Here is a 25278-nt window from a genome sequence, read left to right as displayed (position 1 = left end):
ACTTCTCAGATCAGGAGACAGATAGTGATGTGTTGATGTCATGTTGAAGATGCACCACTCTTCAAAATGGCCACTGTTTGTTTTCTAATCAAGCAAATGGGTTTCATGCATGTATCAAGTTTACTTTACTCTGTGCTTGACTACAGTTTTTCACAGTCAACAGTTTCAAGTTCATCAGCTAGTGTTGAAGGGTGTGTCTAAGGGTGTGTGTGTGTGTGTGTGTGTGTGTGTGTGTGTGTGTGTGTGTGTGTGTGTGTGTGTGTGTGTGTGTGTGTGTGTGTGTGTGTGTGTGTGTGTTTACCTTTGTGAGGACCATTTTAAGCATAGCACTTACTGAGTGAGGACATTTTGGGAAAGTGAGGACATTTTGACTAGTCCTTACTTTTTCAATGAACTTTTTGAGGGTTAAGACTAAGGTAAGGGTTCAGAGTTGCTTTTAAGGTTAGGGTTAGAGTAAGGGTTAGAGTAACGATTTTGATGTTTAAGGTTAGGGTAAGGGGCTGGCAATGCCATCATGCCATTAAATGTCCTCACTAAGACAGAAATACAATAGGGTGTGTGTGATTACTTGAAAGCACGGTGTGATCTGTTTCAGATTGAATTTGAAAGTGTCTGTATTAATTACAAAATAAAGTATCCTTACATTTGTATCTGGAACCAAATCCACCTATGGGTATTTAAGATCCACACCCATATACCATATTCTATCACAAATAATATTATGATTAATATCATTTAAATTCTGCTAAGCTGGCAGCTTCAGAAACTGCATTATTCAGGACCTCAGGTACAGTATGTCCTCAACATAAAACCACCAGCATTAATCATTGACATTTACATTTTCCTGCTCAATAGCAAAGATGGAAGCGGTATAATGCTGATGTAGTGCTGCATAATATTTTAAGGTTTGGGCTCAGTGGATAAACTGGTTTGCATACACGTATTTCAGATAAATTCAATAACTTAAATCATTGCAAACTTTAAACAGTACATACTGTATAAAATACCCTTTAAGTGGATCCTGCAACTTTAAAATTATGGATCAGTTTCAAAATATATTTGTAATAGTTGAATATTCCACTTGATATTATGCTCACATCAATAAATAGATGTGACGGCCACATAAACCACTTAGACCAAACCAAAATGAGGCAGTCTAGTCTTCCTATTGCTTCACCAGCTTAGCCCGTATAAGCGGTGTATATATATATATATATACAATGCACAGGTAAGAAGAAACACAGTGCCATTGCTGCCTCAGCAGTCCCGCACGTAAACCCAGCCTGCTGTGGTTGTTGGCTGAAGCACATTGTTGATCCCGGTTTGCTGCTAACTTTATATTCCCCACCGACAGTAAACAATGATTTTTTTTAAAAACCATCATCATGAGCTTTTCTTAACTTTAACAAAATGTTTTAGTGGTTTAAACATCATATGTAGCAGTTAGCTATAGCATAGGTCATTCTGAAAAGCCAGCAAAATTCCGTTTTGACGTTTCAGGCTGTGAGATATGGTGTAATAATGGGCTTCGGTGTTGCTGGACTCGTTGCCTTAGGGCCTAAAGCTACATTCACGTCTTATGGGAATAATGACTTAACACGAAGCAACAACTTGAAAGTGCAGACTTGCTCAAGCTCAGTTAAAACTGTCACACTCTCTTATTGAAGTACTCCATAGGCAGTGGCATGCTTTTGACAATGTAACACATGGACTCAGTCAACGGCATCAACTCTCAACCACAAAACTCCAAAAAGTAGTTGCTTTGCAGCTGGGTCACTTTTGTGTTATCAGTTTCTTTCATTTATGTTGGCTTAAAGTATTTCTTGTTTCTGAGCAGTTATTTTGCAGCAATTGGAGACTCCTCTGCAACACAACCCCCTGTAAAATATCAAGGGAATAGGTATGCGCGCTATAGTGCCATTCTTTCAATGTTTATCGCTGCCGTGCTGTAACCACTGTCTTCCCCCTTATGACATGAAGGCAGCAATGGTGACAACATTTCATCATAACTGACTCTTCTGTCATCGTTGCTGAAAAGACTTAAACAAACTGGTGCTGTAATGCGGCACGAGCAGCTGTTATTCAACTTGTGATGTTAATCTCCGTATTCATGTCTCTATGTTTCCGTGCTAGCGTTGAGTAATCACTGCTTAAACAGTCATGGTGTATAGTGATTAGAGGCAGCCCACCAGGACAGGCTTAATGACACACACTGTGTTTACATTACGTTACTTTACCTCGCGGTTCAGCCGGGGGGTAATGTTTCTGCTGGAATGACGTCTCTATTGAAACACACGCATGCGCACACACACACACACACACACACACACACACACACACACACACACACACACACACACACACACACACACACACACACACACACACAACCACGTTCAATTATACATTTATGACAGAGCACATGCAAACACAGATCAGGCCTTCAATACTGTAATTTCAATGTGGTGTTTGTGTGTGTGACACCATGATTGAGCTGTATAAACTGTTTAATGCACAGAGATGAAAGGCCTCATGATGTCTGGGGTTTTCCACGGTCCACAGGCACATAACACCATCCCTGCTGGTTCTTCTCTCCTCGCCAATAATTACGGATACTCGCTGTAGAAGTCTGATTTACATACTGTGTCGTATTTGGATGCGCTGCGCCTTTTATCTTTTGGATCGGGCTCTTTTTCTTGTCTGTCTGCTTGTTCTCATTGCCTGTTTTTCTCAAACATGCTCCCCCCCCCCCCCGGCATACACCCACGCTCAAATGCTTTCTCTCTCTCTCTCTAACACACACACACACACACACACACAAATGCGTGCACCCACGAGCCAGTTGTTTGATGTAGATGTGAGTGGCAGCCCAATTCTCTGATGAGCTCTGAGCAGACGTCCCAGGCATATTCAGCAGCAGCAGTGTGTGTATTGTATGTGACAGAACGTAGCTGTGTGTGAATAGGCATATTTGTCAGACCTGAATTGAATTTAGTCATTGCCATATTGCTTTGTGCACATGTGACACTGCAGGTGTTGTTTGCCGATGCCGTGTGAACAGCTTGCTTCTCCTCCGCTCTCGTGATTTCCAGGTTTTTTATCATTAGTGTAGATCTGACTCCTGCACTGGTTCATTTTTTTGCAAACCTGCACACACAGACCTCAGTCACTCACCTGAAATAGGTTATGGCCTCCTTGTCCTCCCGTTCTGGTAGTTAAGCTGTGGTTTTGGAAAAGTATCTGTGAATTATCGCAGCACCTGAGCTTCTACAGCTGTCAACATGTTTCCTCAGACAGCGTTTGTAGCTTGTAGCTATCAAAAGCTAATCAATTGTTGCACTTTTTACAAGCAACAAAGCCACAAAGAACGTGTTAAGCACTATGTTGGTCTTTAAAGTGATCCAGTTTATTGTAATTGCTACTTCGTTGTGACAGTTATAAGTGTAGGTGAAAAGGTCAAATGTGGCTCACACATTAAAATAATTCCTTGCAGCTGACTATAAGTTTTTTGTTTTGAATCTTTAAATTTCTCCCTAAAACAAACTTTAAGTTCTTACCTGCAGCCCGCATTTCATTGTTTTTTGCCTATATAATTTGACCTGTTTTACAACTTTATTGTTTCCCCTTCGTCTGGTGCAGGACTATACTGCACATTATATCTAGCACTACGATGCTATAGTAGAACATTAACCATCTCTTTCTTTTTCTATTTGTATCTGTGTCTCCAGCCTGATGAGTTGACCAATGCTTTGGAGATCAGCAACATCGTGTTCACCAGCCTCTTCGCTCTGGAGATGCTGTTGAAGGTTTTGGTCTATGGGCCCTTTGGCTACATCAAGAACCCCTACAATATCTTTGATGGCATCATCGTGGTCATCAGGTGAGTAATCATTTTTAGTTTAGAAAACAATGCTCCATCCTTGCTTCCCTACTCAGTGTTCCGGCGTTTAAAATAATACCACTGGGAATACATATCCTGATGACCCTTTACATACCATGGTTATTTTTACACATGAAAAACATATCCTACTTTCCACTCAGTTACAAGTATCAAAAAAACTGTAAATGCATGGTCAGTAATGTAAAAAAAATCTGTGAGGTTAAAAACATTAATTACATTCATTAAAACATAAAAAAAATTGTAAAACAACCTAATTTATAAAATTAAATAATCTTATTTTACATTTTTTTCATAATTCTTTGTTGATAAATTTAAGCATTAAGAGTTTATCTGTGATCTATGGAGTCTTAATCAGATTATCTGATCAGATTGATTGCTTCAGTCTCCACTCACGTACCTACTCACGGGATTTTCCCCAATGGAGTAAAAGTTCCCTCTGAGGAAACACATCAAACACATCACATCACTGCCACACTTCTCTAGGGTGTAACACATAAAGTTAAAGTCACATTAACTTCCAATCCAACAAACTTTACCCAAACAGCCCGTAAAAACAATGTGATATCACCATCCTGATGTGGGTAGTAAACAGAGTGGTCAAAAGCCATAAACAGTCTCTGAGTGTGAAGCTGCTGTTTTCAGTGTGGTGGTGCAATGCTGTGGTAAACACGGTGATGACACACCACTAGATTAATGGCTTCCTCATTTAAAAAAAATGAGATCAGAGGATGGAGCCACAGTAGCGCTCGACCAATCAGGAGTCAGTCTCAGCAGTCAATTTTCACATTTCACTTTGTTTTTATATATACGTGTGTGTGTGTGTGTGTGTGTGTGTGTGTGTGTGTGTGTGTGTGTGTGTGTGTGTGTGTGTGTGTGTGTGTGTGTGTGTGTGTGTGTGTGTGTGTGTGTGTCTCCTCAGTGTGTGGGAGATTGTGGGTCAGCAGGGTGGCGGCCTGTCGGTGCTGAGGACGTTCCGGCTGATGCGGGTGCTGAAGCTGGTGCGCTTCATGCCAGCCCTGCAGAGGCAGCTGGTGGTGCTGATGAAGACTATGGACAACGTGGCCACCTTCTGCATGCTGCTCATGCTCTTCATCTTCATTTTCAGGTAGACAGAGGAGGAGCAAGTTACCTCACATCTTGTCTTAGGGCCCGGTCACACATACGCAAATATCGTGGGTCAAAGTTCACCCAGCGCCCAAATGTTTTATTCACCCCCTCATTCACACAGATCGGAAGTGAACAGGAACCAAAGTCTCAAAGACAGTGAAAGAAAACACACAAGTTTAAACTAAAGGGAGTTTGATCAGTGACCATGAAGTAAATTCTGTAGATGGGATTGAAAGCACAAAGGTGTGAAATGAAATGAAATCGGTTGATCGGTATGTGGTAACTTCTCCAGAGGTCGTACAGACATGTGAAAGGAAGAATGAGATCAGTCGAGGGGATGACAAGACTAAGTGATTCTCTCTTTTCGGCAGCATTCTTCTTTTTCTGCCTGGTTGAACAGAGCAGCTGAGCTCAGCAGAATCAGAGTTACGGACCTTCTCTGTCTGATACACAAACTCGTGAAGAAACACAAACATGCCCGTACCAAGAGGAAACAATACTCAAGTTATTCCTCTGTTTGTCTCATGTGAGCCCAGAGTGATGGTGAAACACAGCACATTCTGTAATACTCACAGATCTGAAACATACACAAAGGTGCCAAACATAAGTCAACGTAGTCCACATCAACTTTATTAAAAATTAGGATTTACAAGATATTTTTATCGTCATACCATCTTTATTCTATAAGCCCAGTGGAGGGTGGATAGTTAATCTCTGCAGTCGCTCGTAGAATCCGTTTCCTTACTTTTTTTCTAGCATTTTGGTCGTTTAGAATTGTCTTTGTTGCTGGTGTTTGTCTCATATCCAGCGTTGCCTCAACAAATATATTTACAATGTAGTAAGTCGTGAACAATAGCAGAAATATCTGATTCTCCTCCACTCTTTGTGCCTGGTCACACAAACACGATTGTATCAGTGGTGAACCTTTGCCTCCAGTTCGCTTCCAATCTGTGCAAGCAACGAGGTGAATAAAACAAAGGCTTCATTATTTATTTCTTATTTTTTTATTTTTTGTAGACATGTAAATGTTTAATTGTTCAAGTCTGCAGGAACATTTTATTTCTTTGAAAAGTTTTGAGTCAAAACGCAGCTTATGATCACTTTGAAATTAAGAAAATGAATAAAATAGATTATATTTGATGTCAGTGTACATAACACTGAAAGGGACTAATGGAAACCCTGACTACATGTGTGGGTTTAACATAAAGACGTAACATGCACTAATGCCCATGTGTACAGTATGTGGATTTAACTTAATATAAGCACATTTTAAATATACTATTTGGGGCATTAAAGTTGAGCTGCGTTATTTCATATTGTTAGTATGACCTATGTGGAGCGGCTTAGTATTTATTTATGCAGGAGCAGTGAGAGAACAGAGATTTGGTTGTTTCCAGTGTATACACTAAGATGAGCTAACAGCCTCCTGTAGCTCCAGCTCCATGCACAGGACTCAACACACATACAGCTCACTCTCCTTAAGAAAGCATGTATGTGTTGACGTTTTCCTGTGATTAGAAGAAAGCAGTGGAGATGGAATAGTTGTGGAAATAGTGAATGTCATTGCCACGGTTTGTGACGCTCTCCATGGTGCTGAACTTGACCTGGCACAAGCACTCCACTCCACTTCTGTTAGTTGGCTACATCTCTGCCTCTGTGCATTGTGGGCCGACAGTTTATGAAGCAACGAGTTAATTGCATCACTGACTGGACTCCATACATGGACTTTTCTTTGCAATTTAATTTGATAATTAGTGTTTTGTAAATACTTCTATACTTCCTTGCTTTTTGTATGACAGTCCATTATGCAGTGATTACCATCAATGTTACACTGCCAGAGCTATTTTTGCAATTATCATCAGTATGATGAATTTAAAACAACATTTTTTTTCCAGCAAATATGATCAGTTTATTTGCACTGTATTTAATGAGACGGCCTGTTGTAAATATTTATCCCTGTATTTCCTGTTTTGTTCCCTGCTCTCCCTCCCTCCTCTCGTGTCAGTATCCTGGGGATGCATCTGTTTGGTTGTAGGTTTGGGTCAGAGAACGACGAGGACACTCTGCCGGACAGGAAGAACTTTGATTCTCTTCTCTGGGCCATAGTAACGGTCTTCCAGGTGAGAAAGGACCCCCTTCTCTTAAATACTCGCGTCTCATCACTGTATTATGTCCAGTTAAGCTGTATCTTCACGCTCTGATGAGTTTATGAAAATAGAAAAGCGGGAAGACCGAAAGGTAGGGAAGTCCATCCATCCATTCCGGTAGCCTGCACTTCCTGTGTGATCGCACCAAACCTGCTGAAGTGCCCGCAAGCGACTCTTCTTGCTTCACTGCTGCTGACTGAGACTCTCTTAGAGGCTGAAAAGACAATTTCCTCCTTAATAAATAAAATATATCAAATCAAATATTCCTCTTCGCTCTCATAGTTCCCTCTCTTCCTCTCGACCTGATGTCCTCTATTTATTCCCCTCATTGTCATCCACTATTCTAATTTTCATGTATCTTACACAGGTTAAGTACTTAGGTTTGCTTCTTGTTTCACGTCACCTTGGATTAGCAAATCTGTGGTGTCCAACCATCCGTTTATTATCCCTGCATAAAACGCTGTATGGTATTTATCACCCCCTAATATAGTAACCATTTATAATTCAGTGACACATATCATCAGAGACCATGCAGCGCTCCGGCATGTCTCTCTGTGCAGAACATTGCACTGACATGTCTGTTCTCTTGGCGGTACACAGAGAGTATAATGTATCTTTCTTTCACTGATTCAACCCATTGCTGTGGCAGCTTTTACATTTTCAGTGTTGCATCACTGGAGCAGAGAGTTGATTACTTGTTGATTTTCTGTTTTGGACCAAGAAATAGAGGAGACAAAACTAGAAGTGGCCTAAACTTACTACAATAACAGAATGTTTGATTGTATAGATGGGAAACTCGTGTCGACTTCCTCCTATTGTACAAAAATGAAGCCAAAATATCCTTCATAATGGTGCCGCCATCTTGCACTTTTGTCATGTTGTGATCGTGGTGTGGGGCCACGGCATCAAGCTCTTCTGATACACACACTCGGCCAAACACAAAGCAGTGTCAGCTCTTAATTGTAATATTAAACCCCGTGATTATCACATCAAGTAAGTGCCAGAAAAATTAGCAGTTGAACATACTTCAGTGTGATCAGAACTACATAAAATGACTAAAACCGTCTTCGTAATTTATTTAACGTGCACTTTTTAGTTTGGTCCACATCCCCTCCACTAAAATTGACGAGGCAAGGTTCATGACCTTGAGGATTTGGCTGATTATATCCAGTAACCCATTGTCCGGTGTATTTTAACACCAGAATTACTGTAAACTGCTCAGTTACCAAACTAACACTGCTACAAAACCATGCACCTTTTTCTCATTCATACCATTTGCTACTTTCCTCTCTTCCAGATCCTCACCCAGGAGGACTGGAACAAGGTGTTGTATAACGGCATGGCCTCCACGTCCCCAGTGGCTGCCCTCTACTTCATCGCACTCATGACCTTTGGAAACTACGTCCTCTTCAACTTACTGGTGGCCATCCTGGTCGAGGGTTTCCAGACGGAGGTAAAGTCTTGCTGGTCACACATGCACTAAACCGATGCATAATGTAGCATACAAAAAAACCATCAGGACTTTAAATTATTGAGCTTTTTTTTTCTGAAATGGGGTTAAATTCTTTCGGCATTTGAAGAGTGCCATCGTCCCAATGGCGCCTATTTACCTCTGACATCAGTGTACTTTTGTACTGCTCTGATCCAGGTTCATAAGTCATATGAACAAAGATGATCTGATAAACTGTTTTCAAACTAATCAGCAACTGAAGAAAACAAAAGGAAAATGGTCGTCATGTGAATATGGTCTTTTGGGGGAGATTGTTTATCTTCTTTTGATTGGAGCTACCTTGTACCAACCTCGCACAGTGACCTGGCTTGCTGCCAAGCCCTTAACACTAATAATGGTAATTACTGCAGAAGCTACTCTTGCAAGATTTTGAAGAAATTAGGTTCAAGACTTAGCACTTAATTTTCAGTACAGGCAAAAACAACACTATCAGATGCATGTTGACACTCACAGATACAGAACATACTCATTAACATGTATGTACATGTTCAAATTAACCAATGTGTTTCCTTGCACTCTTTGCTGTGGGTTACGTGAGGACATGGGATCACACGCACTAGTTGCAGTGTTTCTCTTTCCTCTCCCCTTCTCCTTCATCTCGCTGTCAGCCTCTTCTCCTCCCACTCTCTCCCACTATTTCTGCAGTCATCCTCATTATTGTTCTGCTTATTTGCCAGTACAAGTCGCGCCATAAAGCACATCATACGAAAACTATGTCTGCTTGACTAGACCGCGCATCGGCCCGCATCACCCACGTCCTCCGTTTCATCTCTCCCCTCCTTCGTACAACTCGTCTTATGTCATAAAACAAAAGGGATATGTTATCCACTGCAGCACCGATTCCTCTCCAGAAGAAAAAACTAAAGACAGCAAAACGAAGAGCGAGAGAGAGGGAGAAGGGAAAAAGGTGGATTAATGGTCGTTATTGTTTTGAGACAGGCAACTGGGAAAACACTTTTCAGGCCTTGAGGGAGTAAAGGAGTTGAAACTCATTCAGCAACCTCTCTTCACGTCTCCACCACCCCATTTGTAGTGTACAGGGCTCTATTTGAGACGGATGGAGCGAATGAGAGAAAGGAGTTGGTGAGATGACATGGAGAGAATAAATCACAGGAGTGTTCAGTGTGTCTTTGTGTCTCCCCCCTCTCCGTCTTTAAGAAGTGACAACGCCAGTTCTTTGATCTCCGATGCTCTTTGGCTCTCCGCCTGTAAGGAGCGAGGATAGATGAGGGGTGGCAGACAGCGGCTGACAGCCTCATAAAATATGAATTAATTGGAATGGGCTTCTGCTGCTGTTGTGCTTATCTGCTGTACAAATATCAAGTGCATGACTGTGGTGAATGGAATCCCATGCCGGGGTTTTTGGTTCCCCCCCTCATCCATCTGTCTTACGGCATCGTTTTAGCTGCTGCAGGCGGATTTCCAGTAAAAACTAAAGTCTAAAAACCAATTTCATGCAACCTCTGCACCAATCAAATTACATTTTGCTAGTAGCTGGTGAATACAGACCATGTCCAGACCTCTTATTAACACATGTCCTGGGAGATACAATCACAAGTGGACTGTTCACACTTGGTATTAAAATGTGTCCTGAATGTGTCTCCTGTGACCACGTGGTATCAGATCTCCCTTCCTTGCTGTATATGCCAATAATCATGCATGTCATTTCTGTTCCCAAGTTCCAAATTATGTTGTTTTCAGCCAGTCTGCGTTTATGAGTATAGAGATGTGTCCGTTGTTAATGTGTCTCGTGTGAGTTTGTGTGATAAGGAGAGAATGAGAAAGAAACAGAGCGGCAAAGGAGGGGCTGAGTGAATCAATGTGTAAAGCTTCAGAATGAAATAAGATTTCATTCATTTGAAAACGTAGCGGTCAGTGTTAACGTTGTTGTGTTGGTCACAAATTAATTCATCTATGTGAAACACTGGGAAATGTCAAAATACTGTCAGCTGATTAGATGGTCCTTCATCTGGTGTTTGTTTAAATTGACACAAATATTATCATTATAACCCGATTAAGCCAAAAGCATGTCAACTTACGAGTTGTAGCTTTTGAAAAATTATAGAGAAAACACTCGAAATGATATACATCGTACATTAAACTATTTCAGATATGGGTTTCAAAACTGGCCGAACAACATTGGGTCATAATCAGACTATATGCTCTGTAACATGTGGATATTCATGGTATACCTTATCAGCAACTCATGTATCATCATAATCAAAATAATGCCTGATTCAGAATAAGGTCACTATTGTTGGAATATCTGTGTAAATGTAAACATAGTCATTGTGTTGTAGGTGCATTCAAGGACAGATGTTAATACCAGGTCTGAACGGGGTCATCATCAAGCGACAAAAGTAAAGACCAAAAACTGAACCAAAGGGAGAGTGAATATCGTAATATTGACTTAAATTCATCAGGACAAACTCCAAATAAAGGCTAATCTTGCTAACTGTCTACTGGGTGTAAACAGCACGGTTTCCGTGGCTGGGGAGCCAGTTTGTTGCATCCACTTAAAAGAAGATGATGAAATGTAAGTACACGGAAAAAGAAAATTGTTACAATTTAAAAATTACTTAAACTGGTAACACACAAATAAATAAAATTTGTTCAAAGTAAAGTTAGCAAGTTATACTAACTTTAACTTCAACTTTAAGTACTACTGTTATACCAACAATTGATATTTATTGTTAAAACTTTATTTATTGAATCCTTCTAAGTTGGTAAACAATTTTTTTTTTTCAGTATCCGTATATAACGATAATATGTCACCGTTTGTTTCTGCTGCCCCCCCAGTGACCAAAGAATGAGTGATTTCAAGTTTCATTGCACAGTAGCTCCTCCCAAATGCTGCTGGCTGCACACATTGCTAATGATTGATAGCTAATGCTGCACCGGCACTACAGCTGTTGTGTGGTTTTCCTACTTTTCGGCTTGAATGTTTGTTTGTGTCTTTGTTTAAGTTTTGGTTCTGTTGGGAGCTCTGAGAGAAGAGAGACAATCAAACCTTCAGAGACACAAACATAACACACACACACAATCTAAACCCCTGAGGTTCACCAGCCAGCGTTCTTCTGTTCTCCACCTCTGTTCTCCTCTCATCACAGAGCTGTGGGCCTAATTCTCCCTCTCCTTTCTCAACATTACATCCTTTTCTGCAAACATTAAGTTTATTTTTAGTTGGCCAAACTTTCCCTGCGTCAGGGTTGCTAGGTAACGGCAGTGCTTGAATGACGAGGGCCAAGCGAGGAGGGATGTACGGCTGTGGAGCCAACACACACATACACACACGCACACACACACGCACACGCACGCACACACACACACACATTGCTTTACTTTTAATGTCCATCCGCTCCATGCTCTATTTCTTCTCCTGTTATCTCTCTCTCTCTCTCTCTCTCTCTCTCTCTCTGCCTGTGACAGTGTGTGTGTGTGTGACAGAATCCAATATCCGCTGCAGAGAGTGCAACAAGACCAAACTGTGTCCTAATGGAGAAAAAAGACCCAAAAAGTTGTTATTATTTCTTTCTTATCAGACCTTTCACTGTGACAATAAACACACATATCACACCCAAGACACGCACACACACTTCACATGTCAGCAGAGAGAAAGTGCTTCCCTGCTGAGCACAATATGTCCTGAATGATCATTTAATGTACATGTCACAATCATTGTCATTTCTGAGTGTTATCCTTACAAACATGTCAGCGGACCAAGTGAAGGGTAAAACCGTGGCCGTGCTTCTCCTCCACTCTCTGCTGTCCTGACTTTTTTCATGTTGCACATGTGCAGCACTCCCGGACAGTTGCTTTGACATGTTCTGCTGCATGGTAGCAACTGTTTCCACAGGCCGAACCCAGTTTTAACGTTCTCCTGTCTACTCGCTGTGGGTCCACCTCTCACCTCTGTGGCTCTTTCCCCCCTGTCTGCACCTCCCTCTTCCTGTCCGGCTGCACCGTTCACTTCCGCTGCAGGAAGTGACCAAGCTGGACGACTTGCATGTCCAGCTGCCTGTAGACTCGGGGGTATGTACAGCACGGCAGCCCTGCCTTCCCTCCCTCCACTGAATCTACTAACCCCTCTCCACCAAACCCTCCCCTCTGCCCTCCCTCACCACCCCTTCGCCTCACTCTTCCTTGTAGAGGGTTTTTGGTGATGTCACAGATCTCATAGCTACAGGTTGGAGGTTCATTACAGAGGTACTTCTAATTAATGGACACACCTGCTTTTTGGCATCATATTTCTAACTGGCCGCCAAAATCCTTTATCCGATAGAATACTGATCCTTGAAGGGCCAATCCACCCAATGTGCAAAAATCAGCGTCTTTATTTTCTAACTTTTCCCTAATGATATTAAGACGAGCAGATACAATTTCAGTCTTATCCACAGAGATTTTGAGATCAACCAATTAAAGTTATAAAGTGGGTCATCAAGTGACTTTTGAAAGGACAAAATAAACCCTCCTGGGTGTTTCATCTGTACGAAAGATGGAAGGCTGTGTTAGAACCTACCCGGCTCTTTCATAAGAAGAAGGTGCAAGGCTTTGTAAATTGAAAAGGAAGCAGAGAAGTCATCGACAGCTCTCAAGGTGCTTTTTAATAACAAACATTTAATTACCAGGCATAACATTTTGTTGCATGCATGAGCCACTAATGGCGGTACCTAATGTAGCAAGGCCATTAGTTTAGCCCTTGCAGAAACCTGATATTAAACTCATCAATTAAATATGTTCCAGTTTTAATTCAAATGCAAATTAGGTCACTATAGAACTGTTGGTCTCCAGTGGTCATAGCTCCATAGTCTCATGGGATTTGTAGTATTTAACAACTGAGCACAAAGTGTGAATTCAGGTCAAGAAAAGTAAAGAAAGAGTAGTTTTAAAAAAGTGTCACAGTAGATATAGAGAGAAAACAACATACATCAGCCTAAAAGTTGATTCACTATTTGCTCAAATGTGATTAGAACTGGGGTAAAAACAGAACTGGACAACACTGGACTTGACACTTGAACAATGAATTCTCGGCATTGGACCCATATGTTATACCAAACTGATGTTAAAAAACACAATGGCCATAACCCAAGATAAAACTTAGGTAGTTTTAACCATTTCCTAGATACTCCTTCATTTTTAAAATCTGCACTGGGAAAGAAACCAATTTAAAAAAACTGTGAATTTTCGTCTTTTGGTCGTTTTTGTGAACTGGTCCTTTAAAACGAGCACTGATGGAAATCATCGTAAAACAAGATACTGTAGAGATTCGGAACTGTGACTATTATTTATCACTCAGAAGTCTCTTCTACATGAATGAACAGTGCAGTGATGCGTTGCCTCCAACATGGCTGCCAGAGAATGTGCAACATCATCTCAAAGTCCCCTAACCTGCTTCCTGCATGCTGCCCTCGCTGCTAAAACTAACCACGGCGTGGAGTGACTGTTGGCGGGGGTTTAGGAGAGACGACGGAGGGCTTCAACACTTCACTTTGCTGTGTGTCTGTGTGTGTGTGTTTTCTTTCTTTCGTTTCTCGTCCTTGTTTAAAAAACAGACTCCACGTAAAACCTCGGTCTCAATGCTCACCTTCCACCAGCCCTATCTTTTTTATTTTCTTTCCGGCCCCAGGGTTAGAACGCCGCACCAGTGCTGCCAAAAACTCTCCCCGTCTCAGTCCCTGTTTTATCTGGCGCGGGCATAGAGATGTGGTGTATGGGAGGGGGGAGGTGGAGTGGGGCTTTTTGGGAGGCCTCACCGCAGCCAGGATAAATCCAGCCGGACTATGAGATGAGAGCTAATAAAGAGAGCGGGGGAGATCGACTGCATGACTCAGGCTCTTCAGGCAAAACCGGCGCACTCTATGAAATTAGTTCTTTGAAAAGCTTATGGTTGTAAGTGTTGTCCTCGTGCCCTCCAATTTCACACAGTTGAATGCCGATCCAGGACTTTTACAATAGGCTAATGTTCCCAAATGTTCAGAGATTTGTTTTTTATTAGGTTGAAATACAGTGGGCCACCGGGGGGCTGAGTGTGAAGTGGTGTTTCGAGTGGAGTTGTTGGTCTCATGGTGAATTCATAGTCTGTATATGAAAAACGTTTTGCACCAGTTATTATACTTTATTCTGCTCTATATGTCATCTTATATAACAATTCAAACACTGTTTAATTTGATGCACATTTTATATATAAATACATTACACAGGAACATATCTCTAAAAACGTTGGATATAATGGTTTTCTGAAGAAGAAATTTAGGCACTTTTGTCATTTATATTCACCTCTAAATAAATTGTGATAACTTTATTGGTTCTTTTCTGTTTTATCAGGCACGGCCATTGGGTTAAATTTGTAATCTGTCCAATACTTTGCTTTACAACCAAATATCTGCTAAACGCTCACACACTGAAATAGATGGTGTACATCGTAAATATTACACATGCTAAACATCAGCATGCTGGCATTGTCATTGTGGGCATGTCAACAGGCTTACCTTAGCATTTAGCATCAGCCCAGTTTCACAGAGCAACTAGGGTATACTGTAGTACTCAGCCAAGCTAGCAGCTCATGAGGTACTTTCAAATTTTCTCTTGAAAAGGTTTGAACTAAGGACATATTTCAAATTTATATTCCAAAAATAGCTATTTTATTTATTTTTAAAAGAAGAATCGAATGAGTTTTTAATTTAAATTGAATATTTTCTTGTGCAAACAGATATATATATATATATAAATGAAACCGTGTAAATTAAATATTGACAACCCCGGACTTCCATGGGTACCTTTATTATTGTGGATGTCATTAAGGACTTAGTTAGTTTAGAGGTTTTCTGTGACATCCAATTATGGCTGGTGAATCGCCAATGTAGACACACACACACACACACACACACAATTACCCCCCACTCCTATCAACAGCCACCCTCTGTCTCCCATTTACACCCTCTCTGAAGCGATGTAATTGAAATTCCCCCGTGTGCTGCTGGTGTCTATTATTGTCTGGCTATCAGCAGCAGGCCTAGTCTTGCCCATCTCCTGCGCCCACAACCATGCCCAAATTGGGGTGACAGAGTATAAACAAGTTATCCAAACAATCCGGCTATTTCAGGAACCAGGGATTTCCCTCGAGTCCTGTGCCCCCTCTGCTCCAAAGCTATCATCTCCACCTTTCCTTTCTCCCGTAAAATCTCAATTGTCCATTGCTTGGTGAGAACACTTTTTGCTCTATAATCTTTACTGAAGTCTCCTCACACAGTGTGCCACCCCAACCCACTGTAAGCACACAGTCAGAAATATAATCTTGTTGGATTAGCATTACAACCGAATCTAGACTCGTCGGGCGATCGGTCCTCCCACCAGTCCTATTTAATTTCTCCCCTCCTGAGATGCATTAATCCGTAAAAAAAAAAGATAAGCAAAACGTCTTATTATTGTTCAAGTTGTAGCTGCGCAGCAAGGTTTTCTTTTTTTTTTTTTTTTTTAATCATTCGAGCTGGATAAATCTTTTAGAGGATCAGTTTTATGATGGCCAAATTACAAATTAATGTCTGCCTCAGATGTTGTATAAACGGGTGAAGAAGAGACACTGAGAATATGATGCAGAAAGCCATTACAGAGAGAAAAGAGAAAGTGGGAGAGAAGAGAAACAGAGTATAGAGAAGGACGCTGTGCTGATCAGATCCCCTGCAGTCTTATGTAGTCTCACTGACTTTAGCCGCAGTTCAGCATTTCCAAACTGCACCACACACCGTCGACTATGAAGGGATTAGTGCTGAGGAGATCTCTAGAGTTTGTATTGCTCTGTCTGTATTGGCCGGCTCGTGCTATACCTATATCAAAGATTTATACAGTTTCTGCATGTACATATAGGACCAGGCTGGAGAATATTTTTCTTTTTTTTTCTTTTATTATTTATCATGTTAACCATAACCCATCTGCTTTAACACGTTCCCCATACAAGAGAACAGCTCATTGTGGAGCTGCAGCAAAAGTGGTCTCTTAAATGAAATGTCTGCTTCTACCAAATACCACAAACTGCTGCAGGATGAAGAATTGGAAAAAATGATGTTGAGCTGCGTAGATATTATTTTATTACTGCACCAATAGGTTAACTTGATTACAGACTCCATATGCAGGTCCAATATTCAGAATGCCTTATTATCTGCAACATGAAGCTTTTTCTGTTTTGCATGATTCTAACTGCACCAGAGATCTGCATACAGTTTACAGCAGTGACGCTGCACATCCTCATCATCACACAAATCGTCCCTGATGATGATTTGACCCAAATCTGACTTTGTTTACTACATTTAGGTCTTTGTCAACCATAACGAATGAGGAAAGATGTAACTGATCCTCCTGGTTTTCACAGTAATGACAACACAGTTTGAACATCATACTGCATGTCATAAAATGACTTACACTAAGCAGTTGCTGGAGGAAGAAAAGACTTAATCATCAGCATACATCAGATGGTTAATAAGACTATTCCCCACCAACTTCTTAGAGAGACCATATACAGTCATACTTGGTGATAATATTCCACCTTGTTGGACCCCAATGGTGAAGAACGGTACACGTATACTTTTACTTAAATGCCTTCGATTTACCCAAGAAACACATAAATATTGTGCTGTTATTCCTGCTATTTATATATGTTTTCTCTTATGGCAAACTGACCTTTCCTTGCTAGACTCATATTTAGTTGTTGACAGTCTAATACAGCAAGGCCCATTCTGTAGGGTGTGTACACACAAAGCAAAGCACATTTTACCTTGTCTTATTCTAGCAACTTTGACCACTCGAATGTCTATGTTTATATGCCACAATCTACAGATTGTAAAGACATTCACTGTAAGCTTACTTGCCCTGGTGTGTTTGTGCACATCAGCACAGCCCATGTATGAATAGAGGGTAAATGGGATACTGCTTACTAAGATGGTGCCCATTTGATCCTATGAAAGTTTCTTGATGGGTGAACAGCACATGCCACAAGAGACTGTGCCGGCCTCCTCACACTCCAGCTGAGCCTAATGAATTACAGGGGGGTTTGTGATGCTCAGAAAAATGTATTCACTGTTTTACAGCTGCTCCTTTTCCAGTTATGGGAAAAGGCTTTTTGGATAAGCATGGAATATGCAATATCCCTGTGCAGCCTCAACACCAAAATCACAAAATCCTCTCCCCCCACTCTGGTTCTAAAACAGGACTCAGGAACAGATAAAAGTCCTCTCTCAAAAGATCTCAAGCTATATACTGCTGCAGAGATCAGAAAAGTAGTAAGGAGCAAGGTCAGAAAGTGCCGTAAAAGTAAACATTGACATTTCAAAATGATTTGTCACATATACTCAGAGCGAATGTAAGGATTATAAAACAGTCTGAGGTCAGGCAGTTTTTGAATTTTGATGGAACAAATAGAATAGAAGGTAAAAGTACATTGTCTTTTTGATATATACATAAAATGACAAAACATGATTGAACAAGCATTGCAGTAGTTTTTACATCAAATATGTGATGATATAGACATCTCAGTGATGACAGATGCAATTTCAGTAAATGTTGTGCCCCGGGAGAAGTGTTTGTCAAAGAGAAAAAAGGTCCAGAACCTGAACATTGAATCACACCGTAATGTAAGGGAGAAAAGTAAGAAACGTAGTCGTTGGCACTGCTACTATTACTTGTTGCTGTCCTAATCGTTATAGTAACAATGGAAAACTAAAGCTTAAAGAAAAAAGTATGGCTGACAGTCAATAAATTCCTAGAAAAAGCTGTACTTCATTAATCAGGTAGCCTCAGGTACCTCGTGTTTCCTGCTGTGAGCCAAGATTTTTAAATAGAATGAGTCACTGTGATAAATAAGTAGCTGCAGGAACGTGATGAGCACGGCAACCACAGCCCTCTCCTGGTAGCCCTTGAGATGATTGGCTTGCGAGGTTCATTAGCATTCGCTCTCCTATTCCAAATCTTCCCCTACTTCACAGGTCGGGGGAGATTCAGTCCGGGGCATACAGATTGTACCTTTAAGTGCGAGACAAAAATGCAAATTGGCATCTCAAACCATACCCAGCATGCCTCCAGTAAACTAAAATACAATATGCAGCACATCCACACCCACTTTGTCTTCCTCTTGCACTCGTGAAGTACCCAGAAAGTCATTTGTTAGTTTAAAAAGAGGCGCATGTTGATTAGGTCCCGGGGCTTTTCTGCACACATTCTATTCACTCGGCTACCACACAGATCTGACTTCACCGGGTCGGCATTCTATTCATCCGGCATCCACCTGGAACCCTCTCACATATTAATGGAGTCTGCAGGCTCTGGCATAGCGCAACACACACAAGCAGGAACGCTGAGGTTCACTGCAGTGGGTTTGTAAGTGGAAGGCAGCACAAAGCGAGGCTGTAAGAGGGTAATTAAGAGCTGGTCAAAGGTCTGTCACAAATAGTGAGAAGGATTAGAAAGATATGTCAAATTTGGGATATTGAGACATTTGATATGATAGAGAGCAAGAATCTTAAAGAGTTCTGCTGTTCTGGATCGCTAATCACACATCGCCTCTCACCACTGTGAAGTTTGTTTTATAGCGTGTCGTGTGTTTGTGCATGTGTGAAAATTGTAGAGCTAGCAACCACACTGAAGCTCTTTTGTAGCTGTGTATGGGTCACAGTGAGTAAGAGCCTGTTTAACAACAAAGCCAGGTCAATACATCGGCCATGTTCTGTCAGAAAAGTGCATTTTACTGATTGTGTTTCAGTGTGGTTCCACATTCTCACTCTCCTTGCATGGCAACACTTTACTTAGTTGTTCTTTTTCTCTCTTCATATGTATCCTTTAACCTTTGAACTCTGGGATCAGGGAGACCACGCCCTTCACCTACATGCCGAGAGAGAAAGGTTCCCTTTAGGTCCGATTTGGGCTGTGACTGATGTGACATGAAGACGCAGCCGAGCAGGGATCTGTGTTTAGAGGCAGCTTCAGCCCACCTGCTATCTGTTAACTCTACCCAGAAAAGGACACCTTCAACAGGTGTTCTCCTCTAACACTGTGTGTGTGTGTTTGTGCATCAAGGGAGATTCCCAGCCGGGTTCAGAGATCGGTTCCATCGCACGCTTGGAGGATGTGAACGACAGCAAGAGGGATTTATCAGCCTCTGCAGGTGAGACATGTGCACACACTGTTTGTGTATCACCCATATTGCATGGCTGCACTACTTTATTGACGCTATAACAGGAACGTGGAGCACTGACCTCAACCCTCTGGGATTTTCAAAGCCCCTTATTACAAGCATTTGGCAAAACTTCCACCATCTGTGTTTGCACAGTTAACTGCTGACATTTTCCCTCCCTTGTCTTTGTTACATCCCTGCAGGTTACACACTGTGTCGTGTTTCTTTTCAAATGCATGTAAAAAACGTGTTACGCAGCAGAAAGTTACAGGCCTGAGGCATGCATAGTCAAACCCGTGGAAACATCACCCCACTTGATCTATGTTTGCGGGTCTCCTGGTCTCAGTCTTTCCCCCACTTGTCTCAGACCTCACTCCGTAAGCACGTGGCTGGCCGTGTCCTAGCGCAGCATCAAACGAGTACAGCAAGCTCATCTATAATTCCTCATACGCCAGTTCCCATCCCCTCTAATTACTGTTCACGCAGGCTGAAAAGCCCAGTGGAAATACTACTGTATGGAGTGCAGCCCGCAGACGTACGGTATCATCTCCTCCTCAGCCCCTTCACATGCTCTGTGTAAAACTGCTTACATAGCTCAGAGAGCCTAATGTACATGTTCAAGCCCCGGATAAAGGTTTAAAGATGGCTGAATTAACGTTATTAAAGCTGCATTCCCCTCCGCATGTCATTTATTTGTGTTGCTGCCTAACATAATATTCTCTTCTGCACATCCCACAAGATTAATGCCCTCCTGAAATATTCATGTTGCTCAATAACAGTATGAGGCATCCATTTTTAAATACGCTGCGCTGAGTTACTGAGGCTGCACCCGCACTGCAAACCTCCCAATGCACCAACTCTTCTGCCTCTTCCTCTCTTTGTTCTTTTTTCAATGAATTTAGGGCTTTCTATTTCCTTTCTTTTGTTCCCCATCAACTTTTCTTCTGTTCCTCTCACCTCTGTGGTTTTCTTTTCAACACCGCCGTTTTTAGTCTGTTCATCTTATTCATTATCTCCTCTCTTCTTTACATTAAACCCTGGTCGTCTTAAACTGTTTTTTCTTCTTCTTCTTCCCTCTTTTCTTTACTAGTAGTGCCTGTAAATGGTCATGTGGACCTGAAGACCAGCCTGACTCCACCTCTAATTACTCACACGGCTGCCACCCCCATGCCCATACCCAAGTTGCCAGTCGGAGGTGATCCCATCCTGGGGTACGAGGCCCGTCGAGGCAGCAATGTCTCCGTAGACCCAGCCTGCTATGACAAATCACCGGTTAGTGCATTTATTATTATTATTCACGTATCCCAAAAGCATGCGGCAGTTCTCAACTGTAATACGGGATGTCACAAAGCCAACATTAATACATGTGTAAGGAGATAAGTGCCAGGAATTACCCCCAGCCCTTTCTGCCCCCCCGCTGTACCGCTGAGCGTCTCTCTGGATTCACTGTATGTGTCCTGGTAATATGATGAGGTCACAGTGATTGATGATGATTACTGTGGCATGCCAGTCGGACAGTCTGCTTACCACTGCCACTCTTTATTTGACAAACTGATTATCAGAATAAAGACTTGGGGGAATAAGTTTGCTTCTCTACATCTGCTCCTGTCTGTCTGTCAGTGTTAATCTTAATTCAATTGAGCGCACGTCATGCCGAGTCAATCCAATTCCGCTTGGTTATTTGCATGAAATAACATTACATGAGTAGTAAGACACAAGATCAACCTTTTTTTTCTCTCTCCTTTTACTTCCTTCTCCAGACCAGTGCCCGCAGTGCTTCGCCTCACCCCCCGTGGACCGCCGGCAGCGGCTGGACCAGCCGACGGTCCAGCTGGAACAGCCTGGGCCGCGCCCCGTCGCTCAAACGGCAGAAACGGCAGTCCGGGGAGCGACGCTCGCTCCTCTCCGGGGAGGGCGGCTCCAGCTCGGACGATGGCGAGGGTGGAGGGGAAGGTGGAGGTGGGATGATGGAGGATGACAACACCTCCCTGCCCAGAACGGACTCCATGTCGCAGAGAGGTCCCCGACATCGGAGGATGGAGTCGGTGGAGACTCGGAGCTCCATGGATTTGCCACCTGACGCTCTGCTGCAGGTAGACGCCCCCCCCCCACCCCCCCACCCCCGCCTATCAATCAGCTTTTACTGAATACTGAAGTACTGTTGGGAGAGTGACTCTTGACTTGGAGCAGTAACCAAATATGTTGGCTTGATTAAGCTGCACAAACTGCAGGTTTTAGTGTGCATCTTTAAATTCTATTGTCTTACATTGACTTTTATGGCATTCTTCTTCTGCTACTGCAGTGGTTTTCCTAATAGTCACAGGTCCACGCTAGCAGTATAAGCCACAAACACAAAAAAACACATCACTGACAAATACATCTACAGACTATTGACATATTGAACCCACAGTGATATGACAGAAGCTTGTAATGCAGAACAGCAGAAAATGTAACATCCAGTTCCCATTCCACATGCCGAAGTGTTCTTGGGCAAGACACTGAACCCTAAATAGCCCCTGACAGCTGATTAATGTTTAAGAGAATACGACACATCATATATGGATGTGTGTGAATGGCAAACGACTATAAATAACTCTGAGTGGTCATCAAGACTAGAAATATAGACCTTTCTGGGGGTTTTTTTAACTATAACTGCTGTATGGCAGTTTTGTCTTCTCTTGTGCCAATACACAACCATATTCATGCAGGTTTTTTTCTCACAACCAAAGGCTGCAGCAGGCACATCTTTACAAAATAAATCCTCCCTCTGGCTGAAGGAATGTTTATCAGTAAACCCACCTGCTGTCATCTCCGGCTGGAATGGAAATCTGCATTCACTCAGTTCTTGGTGATTCATGAGGGGAGAACCCTGCTATATGGCTAAAAGGGAAATTGCTTTATGGCACTTCCATGATTATGCTGCGCTTCCAAAATGGTTATTGTCTTTGCAAAGCCAAAGAAAATAAGGAAACAAAGAGACAGTGAGACATTAGCATTTACAACCATTAATGTATACGGCATATATTAAGATGGCAATATTTCCTTCCCTTTCTCCTTGTGTAGGTGCCCTTCCTGTACCGCTCAGCAAGCATGCACAGCTCCAGACCCCCCTCACTGGGCGCCCTGCGGCCCTCAGAGCACAGCGACTGCAACGGAAAGGGCTCTCTGACCGTCCTGGGCCCGACACATGTCTCGCTGGAGGAGAACACAGAAGATGATAACGCAGAGGAGGAGCCCAACCTGGTCAGTATGTTTGCATGTGTGCTGTTCGTTTATGTCCATCTTTGTGAATGAAGCATGTTTTCCTTTGGTTTAAAGGAAAGAGAGAGAAACTGAGGAGCTGTAACAGTCAGAAACTTTGTTTTAACCAACGGTCAAAAGTTGCATGTTAATTAAATACATCAAAAGATAATCGGTCGATAAATCAAGCTCTCTATAGTTTATTGTTTTTTACAAGTTTTGATACCTGTAACATTTTTTCTGAGTCTCTGGGGCACCTTCTCTGAATTAAATTCCGCAGATAAAACATTTATTATTAATCTCAGCTGGGATATCATAACATGTGCATGTTGCATTATCTGACGCTCGTCCCTTCGTATTTGTCTGTAGGTGCCTTTTTTAATGAACCTTGTTTGATACATATGTATGACTTTGTATCCCTGAATAAAACAGAGTCACAACAAACCAATCCAGTGAGTTCTGTGTGTGGGTGTGATTGTTGGCTCACTGTGTGCAACAGGGGAAATTGTGCACTCATGAATAATAAAGAACGCACTGTCCACTTTTAACTCTGCGCAGGGTCGTTTTGCCAGATTGTTCCGCTGGCTGGAGAAGAAGCAGCCCGAGTGGTGTCGACAGAGAGACACCTGGGCACTCTACCTCTTCCCTCCAGAGTCCAGGTAGTATTCACGCCTCCGCTCGCTCTTTGAGTATTTTTACAATAGTATTAATGGAAGTTTACGGGTACTGGTAGTTTCCTCCTCCCCCTGGCAGTTATGAAACTACTGCAGTGTCCGTTCTAAACTTGCCTGTTTGAAAAGGGCTGTTAGCTCGGCCTGTGGTGATGCTGGTTGCAGACTTTCTGAAACTGGAAAAGGGGCCTGCAGTAATTGAGCCGCTGTAAGTAAAGACCTGCTGTTGGACTCAGTCTACAGAACCCTGGTACTGCTCCACCCACCGCTGCTGCTCAAAGAGCTGTTCACCTGTTTATTCAAAGCTCATTGAAGCTCGACTCAAACAGAACCCTGAACTACAAAATCAGTTGTATTGCTATTAAAGGTTTATTAATATTAACCTATTATATGTCCAAATCACACCAAATTCAACACTGCATACCCTTGGGCCCTTAACAATACACATGCCTAATGTGAAGCTGATGAGATGAATAGTACTTGAGATATATGTTCCACATACTTACAGTCAGTTCGATTTCTTGAATTAAGAAATAGATATTTAAATAAACAGCCATACCTTTATATGTTGGTTATCTATATGTTCCAAGTGTTACCTGCATGTTTGCATGAAATGAAATGTGCTTTATAAATTATTAATAATAGCCATTGGCCCAGGACATTTTAAAACATAGTTTTTGTTGTAAGAGTACATAAAAGACTGAGCCATCTTATTTAAAGGGAAAGAGTGCATTTGACTGACATCCCACGATGCTGGATGTAAAGGCAATTTTTGTCCTCCTCCCTCTCCTGTTCCCTCCCACGTTCTCACTTCACAAGTCTCTTTTATCTGCACATTTCTGCCATGTCAGGGGTGAGGAAGCAGCAGCAGAGGGAGGAATGGAGTTTCTCCTGCTGTGTGCTGCGTGTTATCTCGGCTGCGTGCTGCTGAATCCTACCCCCCCACCAACACCACCTTATTTCCCCCCCCCCCTTCGGTCGTCCTCCTCCTTTTCCTCCTCCTTCTGGGTCTTTGATGCTTCTCATGCCGCCTGCCTCTGAGGATGCTGAGCAGAGCGCCAGCCCCCATCCTGCCGTCACAGCACCGCATGCTAATTAAACATCAAACACGTAGCCCCCCCCCATCACCACTCACCAATTGGGAACTTAACATTAGCCATCACCGTTGTCACAGTGTAACGATTCCCACTGTGGATGTTTGAAATGTGGTGGCTAACACACAGTCCAAAGTAACTTCTGTGTGCACATGACCTGCTTTTGATTAAAAAAAAACTGCTGCATATTAGACACACACATATTGACTTGGATCTGACTTCTCTGCTTATTCGGTCAAATTTGTTATTGGCACAATAATATTGATGCTTACAAGTTCATTGGTGCAGTATCTGTGTGGGCGGGCACAGGCAGTTAAGCAGCTGAGGGCTGATGTTGATTCAACCATCTGTGGTGTCTTGTCTTCTTCTACTTACTTGGATAAGCTACTGCAGCAGTGGTCCCCTGGCAGCCTGTGGCCAATAATATCTGTCCTGCCAGATCATTTTGAT

At 42.2% G+C, this 25278-nt stretch overlaps 1 protein-coding gene across 17 annotated transcripts in view; it reads left to right on the top strand.

Moving 5' to 3' along the window:
• cacna1g (calcium channel, voltage-dependent, T type, alpha 1G subunit) overlaps window positions 1–25278 on the top strand; it is a 240478-nt gene that overhangs the window by 150833 nt on the left and 64367 nt on the right. For 14 of the 17 annotated variants that reach the window (XR_004612086.1, XM_034569764.1, XM_034569757.1 and 11 more), the window contains exons 11-20: window positions 3729–3880; window positions 4821–5006; window positions 7014–7128; window positions 8453–8608; window positions 12647–12697; window positions 19727–19814; window positions 20914–21095; window positions 21584–21916; window positions 22887–23066; window positions 23622–23722. Coding sequence is in view for 16 of the 17 variants with exons in the window: in XM_034569764.1 (XP_034425655.1) it covers window positions 3729–3880; window positions 4821–5006; window positions 7014–7128; window positions 8453–8608; window positions 12647–12697; window positions 19727–19814; window positions 20914–21095; window positions 21584–21916; window positions 22887–23066; window positions 23622–23722 (1544 nt within the window). In the remaining variant the exon portion in view is untranslated. The remainder of the gene's footprint in view (window positions 1–3728; window positions 3881–4820; window positions 5007–7013; window positions 7129–8452; window positions 8609–12646; window positions 12698–19726; window positions 19815–20913; window positions 21096–21583; window positions 21917–22886; window positions 23067–23621; window positions 23723–25278) is intronic. The other 3 variants (XM_034569763.1, XM_034569765.1, XM_034569772.1) reach the window with 1 other exon arrangement.

The sequence above is a fragment of the Hippoglossus hippoglossus genome, chromosome 19 (genome assembly GCF_009819705.1).
Source record: "Hippoglossus hippoglossus isolate fHipHip1 chromosome 19, fHipHip1.pri, whole genome shotgun sequence".
Classification (NCBI taxonomy): domain Eukaryota; kingdom Metazoa; phylum Chordata; class Actinopteri; order Pleuronectiformes; family Pleuronectidae; genus Hippoglossus; species Hippoglossus hippoglossus.
This window is presented reverse-complemented; position numbering and strand designations above follow the sequence as displayed.